This window comes from Arachis stenosperma, chromosome 3 (genome assembly GCF_014773155.1).
Source record: "Arachis stenosperma cultivar V10309 chromosome 3, arast.V10309.gnm1.PFL2, whole genome shotgun sequence".
Taxonomy (NCBI): domain Eukaryota; kingdom Viridiplantae; phylum Streptophyta; class Magnoliopsida; order Fabales; family Fabaceae; genus Arachis; species Arachis stenosperma.
In genome coordinates this window covers 47,563,786-47,571,222 of record NC_080379.1, presented here as the reverse complement: position 1 = coordinate 47,571,222, position 7,437 = coordinate 47,563,786, and the positions used below count along the sequence as shown (strand labels likewise).

Here is a 7,437-nt window from a genome sequence, read left to right as displayed (position 1 = left end):
AGATATATAAAATTAACTATTTTGTTTATATTTATACACTTTGTTCGTTTTAATTAAATATTTTCTAACAAATTTTAGCTAGCTCATTACTTTGCTAATTATATTGAATATTAAATCTTAAGATTATATTGTGCATGTATTAATTATTTTGATAAATATGATACATCATGTCGTTTATTTTTTTATATATTGATAAAATTTTGGTATAATACACAATGATTAGATTTTATGATATTTTTTAAAATTTATATCATAAAATTTAATAATTAAATGCACCAAAAAAAAATTATATCTAAAAAATTAGCCACATCATGTGACATGTATAATCCATCTAATAATATTATAGTATTTATTTTTTTATAGAATATAAATATGAACCGAATTAGAAAAGTAAGCGTAAAAATCAAATTATTAGTCAATGAAACCAATTAATTATGAAACTAAAACATATATTACACAAAACTTGTGGCTAGAAGTGAGCATCATAATCCATGAATTATGGTATTGATGTAAGTGAGGGTTATTATTGTAGGCTCTAATGGTCAACTTGGAACTGTGCCAAATCACCTACAACTCTTTTCACTGCTTCCTGGAAGGCAGAAACATCCCATTCACTTCCCTGCATCAAAATAATATTAGAGCTGATTATTCTTCTCCACAACACAACAAGAGTTTCACTTTTTTCTATGAAAATTATATCTTTTGTCTTTTCGGATAGTCTTTTGACTTTTCAGTTGACAATTTTTTTCTATTTCTTTTATACTAATTGTCATTTTTCTAAATATTGATTTAATATATATTTTCTATTCTAGTACGTTAATAAAATATTTATCTGTCTTCTTTTTACTTATGTTTTTTGTATTTTTATAAATTTAAACATAATTCAAAATAAAATATTTAGTATATATAAATAAATTAAATATAAAACAAAAATATCTTAGAAATGAGTTCTTTAATTGGTATAAATGAATGGAAAGAAATATTCATTTATTTTTTATCGGTGGCTATGGCTGTATGTATGAGTCATAATTTTTCAAAGAGGAAAATGATGAGACATGTTGATTAGTCAAAACAAAGTTAGATTTGATGAAAAAAATTATTTGAAAAATATAAACGTATATGTAGAAAACAGAAGTGATGGATTATATGTATCAGTGGTGATTCTTGTTTGATGGCTGTCAAAATAGAATCCTCTTTTTGAATTGAAAATGTAGTTTGGATCAACGTGGAAGGTGACAAAATAATCAGCACAAACCACCTTGCTAGTGACAAAATGAAAATTGCATTTGCCAGGCTCCTTCCTTATTCTTCTTTTTCTTTTCCATTATTATTATTATTATTATTATTATTATTATTATTATTATTATTATTATTATTAGAGCAACTTGCTTTTAAGTATTAACTATATAAAACATTGCACTATTTGAATATATAATTAATTTTCATTAATAATAATAATAATATTTATCTTTTTGGTTACATAATAATATATGTTAATTAGTCGATATTTTGTTTGAAATCTCTAAATAATTTAAATTTAATTTATATACAACAATTACTACATAATGTTTTAAAATTCAAACTATTATGTTTATATAGGAAACAATTATTTTTCTAAGCTTAAAAAAGCTTTTTATCTTTTTGAATATTTTTTTGTTCATTTAAATATTTTCTTTTAACTAATTTAGAATTTAGTAAAATTTTAAAAGTTGTCATATCGTTAATTTATTTCATTAAATACTGACATTACAAATTAAATGTTGATGACATGACAAGTTAAAATACTATATGGCAAGATATGCAATATCATCATTTAAATAATCTCCTTAGTATTTAATGAAGCAAACTAATTAAAAAATTTAAAACAAATTTTAACCAACTTTGAGTCTTTCTCTTATTATTATTTGCGTAAAGTATGCATTTTATTTCTAATGTTCTCAATTTCTTTTTTAAAAAAATATTTTTAATATTTAATTTTATTTAATTTTATTTTTAATATTTTTTATTTTTTTTAAATTATCTCTAAATATTTTTAATTTTGTCTTTAATATTTTAAATGAGATAAATATCAAAAATAATTTTGACATAAATAAAAAACATTAAGAACAAAATTAAATCAAATCAAATATTAAAATTATTTCTAGAAAACACATTTAATACTTATTATTTTATAATTAGGTTTCATGATGTGGCTAATCTAAGAGTGTGTGGTTTAAGTATTATTTTATTACAAAAATTTTATTCTCATGAGAATTAAATATATCTAAAAAAAATGTAAAAATTGAAATGATGGTATTTTAATTTTTTCAAAAATTAAATTTATTAAAAATAATTTTTTAAACTTTAAATCAAATATAAACATATGATATTCTCATCTTGAAATTTTTAGAAATTATTTATAATTCTCAGTGTGCAGGTACACCTAGGCATGTATATAGTTTACTAATTCTAATCAATCAGAACATTTTCTAAAATGTTTAACCAACTTTGAAATCTTGAATTCTATGTACTTAATTAGCTTGAACCACAATTTTATTCAAGTTAAATTAGTTAATCTATGCAGGAAGTGGGAACCTATATACATGCCTTATAAGAAATAGCTAGGTTAGTTTATCATAATTAACTAATGCTCGTATATATTTCTATAACTTTTGCATAATAGCAACAGCAAAACCAGAATTAATTCAAGAAAGAGCAATAAAATCCTAAACAAAAGGAGAATTTGTCTAACAAGTTACTATAAGCACATGCATTTTGATGAATGATAAGTAACATACCTCAAGAATCCTTAATCTGAATGTTAGTTGATTAATATAATTATTATTCCCTTGACCAACATTATTGGTATTTGTTCTCATGGTAACCAAGCTCACATTCTGAGCCAGTTTCAAGAACTCCAATAACCGAATCACCGCATCAATCTGAGAAATTTGCCCCGTCAAAGCGACATGCAAATCCACCCTTCTCTCTTCTGACGACGATGATGATGATGATTGTGGCACATCTGAAATTTGAACATGAAATCTCTCGTTTGGTGGCACCAATAACATAGTTTTGCTAATTTCTTGATCGGCAGCGCTTGATTCTTTGCTGTTTTCAGGCAAACGTGATTCTAACTCGTGATTTCTTATCCTCAGCTTTTCAATTTCCGCCATCAATGAACTCAGTGTCTCCTTTGCAGTTGTTAGTATAGACGCTTTGTCTTTCTAAACAAATCAAATTAAACAATAACAAAGTCAACATTATTAAGCTAGAATAATAGACATAAAGCTTTAATTATATTTTCTTCCCTTTCAAATTATTAATTAATTTCAATTATTCACAATTGACATGGTTAAAAATATAACCGCCAACATATTAAATATACACTAAAATCAATCAATAATATTCTTCACAAAAATATCTATTAAAAATAAATTAAATATCATATATTTATATATATATGGTAATTTATTTTACTATACAAATAATATTTTTGACATCATATTAAAACTTATATGACAAAAAATTATTAAAGTTATATTAATATTAATATTAAAAGAAATTTTTTTTAACGTAAGTTAAATCATAAAAATGAAAAGAAAAAATTCAGGCAAATCTTAAAAAAAGCTCTTGTATAAAATATGCTAGAGATTTAGCTATGTAACTTTGTCCTATGAATTTAAAATTTTGAAAAATGTATTATGATGACAGGAAGAGCAATGCTAGGGGCCAGCAATTTTTGTAATTATTAGCCATCAACTAGCCATCAATGATGATTTGATGGTGTGAGATTGGTGTGAAATTTCATCCAATGGTTCACCTTCCTCTACTGGTTACATGCTGGCCAAAATTCAATAAAACTGCTGCCCCCTAGACTTTTCCTGACAGAAATTCCAACAAATAATTTTGTGTAGGTACCTTAGTTCCGGGAGGAAGCAATGCTCTAAGAGCCTGAAAATTATCGTTGAGCTTCTCGCGCCTTCTTCTCTCAGCTATCATATGATGAAGCTGTGTGCTAGAGGGGCGAGTGGCTTGAATCCGTTCCCTTATTCTCATAGCATTGATGCTCCTAAAGAACGCTAACGATCTCTTCATAAGGCTTTGCCTACTCCGCAAACTCTCCGGCACCCGTTCGGGTCCCGGTTCCGGTTCCGTCCTGTACCTCTTGAAAGCGCTACTCTCAGGGTGCACCACAGTGATGTTATAAGGCAAGTTTTGATGCTGTTGTGGTGATATAGCGTTCAGGAACACTCTCATTAGTGTCTCGTTTTCGATCTCCTGGTGATGACTCGGGAATACGTAATTTGTTAGCAATGCTGATTGTGTGTTGGATGACAAAGGAGACATTGTGTTAGGTACTATTGCTCCCGCGGTGGCTCCGGCCGGAGGAATGTTGAATAGGAGAGATGAGTATTCAGGGCTGCCAGCTGTTGTGGATAATGATCTCAAAGAAGATGAAGATGATGAGGGTGGATTATTCTGATGATCCATTATTTGCCGACCAGAAGAGAAATCTTCCTGGAACAAACTGTTAAGTGCTGTTTGAATTTCAGCCTGTGAAGCAACAATAATTAATTAACATTCAATAATTCGGTTCAGTATATGAACAAAAATATCATCTCATTAACTCAATTCTTTTAGTCTAGGAATCTAATAATATATTATATTTTATTTTATATTTTTAAACATTAATAAGTAACTAATAACAAAAAATAATAAATTTTGATAACACTTGACATTCTTCTTACATTGATATATGTAAATATATAATTGGGGTGCTTAATTACCTGAGACAAATTTAAGAAACCAAGCTCAATTTCCCCTTTGTTGCACCCCATGAATACAGCAGTCTGAGAAGTGATGAAGATGATAACAATGGATTAATGGATTGTTTAATAACAAAAAGAATTTCAAGTTTCTCTTGGAAAGAAAACAAACCTTAATCCTTGCTTCCTGCAAAAACATAAAAACACAAGTTCGTATGTCAACATACATGATAAAAATGAATGTCCTCATCATCACTATTATTACTACTTTGTTTATGACGGTAATTAATACGTACCTGAAAGAATTGTTTTTGTATTTGAGTCCATGCGAGTCTGAGAAGTTCCGGTTGCTGCACCTCTACGTACGGACGGTTGTTCCTAAAAGCTAGTCCAGGAATACGGCTGAACATTCAACAATAATAAATAATATTAAATACAAGAAGAGAATTTAAATATTATATACAAAAAGAAGCATGCTCAAATTGCATTAAAATATAAATATATAAGGCTTACTTACTCATCATTTGCATCAAATCTTAAAGTCCTGAACTGATTAAAGAGTTGTTGCGCCACACTCCCCAATGAAGAGCTTGCTTGTTGGTTGTTTCTGACGTTATTGTAGAAACCATCCAAGAAGAACAACCGACTATATATGCAAATTAAGAAACCACACCAAGTCAAATCAGCATTTCATTTGATTTAATTAATTATATTATTTCCCCAGTAGAAGTAGAAGTATATATATATATATAGTAATGGAATTAACTAATAGTATATAGTATATACTTATTAGGAGAAGAAGTGGGATCAAAGGACCAGAGACAAATGTAGGCGCAGCCAACAGACTGCACTATAGAGCGAAGATAACCGGTTCTGGCGACTTCTGGCAGGAAGAACACACCTTCCATCATTGGGACACAAACTTCAATGCTAGTGACTCACTTGCATTGTTATTATGATGATGTGTTTTTTTGTCTCAAACTAAACAAGTAAAGTTAAAAGAAAGAGTAAAAGGAAATGAACTTGATCATGGTGTTGGTGGAAGAGTAGTTGATGAAGGAAGTTTCTGCTGACTAATTAATTAAGGAGACAATCATATATATGAATAGGTCATGATGAAAATACATGTTTTGGTTACTAATTATTACTATATATGGCCTATGGTGAAAAACTCAACGCAAGGCAATTAATTAAGGTAATTTAATTTATCTGTTAGTCCCTTGTGTGTGAATGAAAGGAGAAATATGTAAGAAGAGATCAAATAATTAACAGAGAAAGTGATTTGAAAAGTATATTGAAGTGGGCGATGATCACTATCTCTAGCTACCAATACTGTGGGAGGAAAATTTCAAGGGGTATATAAACAGTTGAAATAAAATATAATAATAATAATAATAATAATAATAATAATAATAATAATAATAATACATATATGACATGAAGAATAACTCAGAAAAGTGAAAAAAGAAAAAAGAAAAAGAGTAGCCCCACCTGCATATAGGGGGGATTGAGGGAGCAGGGAAATTATTATTGTGTTGGATCTTGTATGTTCCTGCCAAGTTATATGTTCTTGAAAAGTAGTAGTAGCAAAGAAGACATGAATTATGAGAAGGATGTTGAGAGAGAGTGTGTGACAGAGAGAGATAGAGAATATATATGGGAGGGTGAGAAATAAAAGAAAAGTAGAAGCAGCCAAATGAGAGGAGAAGAGGGAATGAAAGGGAAGGTTGGAAAAGTATTGAGTCAAAAGTCCAATGCTTGAAACCTTTGAAAATAGTCAAGCCTGGAAGGCTCGCTATATGTTTCTTTCCAATTCACACCTTTTCTCTTTTTATAATTTACACTCGAGCAGTCCAGCTCTACAATTTTTAGTATTTGCATGCTTACTTTTTCCCGAGCATTTTATTCTTTTATTTTTAGGGTCTCCTCTAATTATTTTCTGTGTAGTTAACACTATTACAGTGGTATATGTATGATATTTATCTGGGATTCTGGGTTAACTTAATGCGAATTAATCGGTCAGTGTAGTGAATCGAAAAATTTTTTCTTTACTAAATTCTCAGTTTAAAATTATTAAAAAGAAAGTTATTTTTTTTAAAGATAAAAAGTCTCGAACTCACATCTTTTAAGTAAGTATGAAAAAATTATATTATTTGAACTATAACTCGTTTGCTAAAATAAAAATAATTTATACAAAAATATATTATTTTATATTATCTAATTTAATTCTGACTATTAAGATGGTAAATTCATAGTTTTTATTCTGATTTAAAAAATTAGTTTAGAATCATAATTCATCGAATTATAAACGTAATCTGACTAGTAAAATATAAAAAATACAATAAATCTAATAACAAATATTAGTTTTAAAAATAATAAAATAAATCTCAAATAAAATCAAATTATCCTTGACTTATATAAATTATAACCAGTCAAAAGTCATAAGTCACAATTTATAAATTAACACAAATTCATAAATTAATACAAATTTATCGTCTAACTCACAAATCAAAATATATATTTACAATTTACAAGTTCATACGACATTAAAATAAATTCAAATAACAAATAAAATAACCAAACTACTAATAAGAAACGAGTGAAGTCTAAACAATAAATTTAATTAAGATTCTAATTATCATCTTATTATTCATTTATAGTAAAATCTTTATGAATTTTATTAGCTTTT

At 27.6% G+C, this 7,437-nt stretch overlaps 1 protein-coding gene across 1 annotated transcript; it reads right to left on the bottom strand.

Annotated features, from left to right (window-relative positions):
• Positions 1-408: 408 nt before the first annotated feature.
• On the bottom strand, positions 409-6,165 carry LOC130970748 (putative transcription factor bHLH041). The gene is made up of 8 exons (XM_057896923.1): positions 5,535-6,165; positions 5,266-5,394; positions 5,045-5,150; positions 4,921-4,935; positions 4,770-4,832; positions 3,901-4,536; positions 2,778-3,206; positions 409-619 (listed from the first exon to the last, which is right to left on the bottom strand). The coding sequence occupies exons 1-8, from the start codon at positions 5,657-5,659 to the stop codon at positions 536-538; spliced, it is 1,587 nt and encodes a 528-aa protein (XP_057752906.1). The 5' UTR covers positions 5,660-6,165; the 3' UTR covers positions 409-535.
• Positions 6,166-7,437: the final 1,272 nt, after the last annotated feature.

What these genes read in the sequence shown, in the direction of transcription:
- LOC130970748 (XM_057896923.1), bottom strand. Translation starts at nt 5,659, where the DNA reads ATGATGGAAGGTGTGTTCTTCCTGCCAGAAGTCGCCAGAACCGGTTAT. An exon ending in CCCACTTCTTCTCCTAATAA is followed by an intron (nt 5,395 to 5,534) that starts GTATATACTATA and finishes TTGCATATATAG; the next exon opens with TCGGTTGTTCTTCTTGGATG. An exon ending in TGCTTCCTCCCGGAACTAAG is followed by an intron (nt 3,207 to 3,900) that starts GTACCTACACAA and finishes TGATTTGTTTAG; the next exon opens with AAAGACAAAGCGTCTATACT.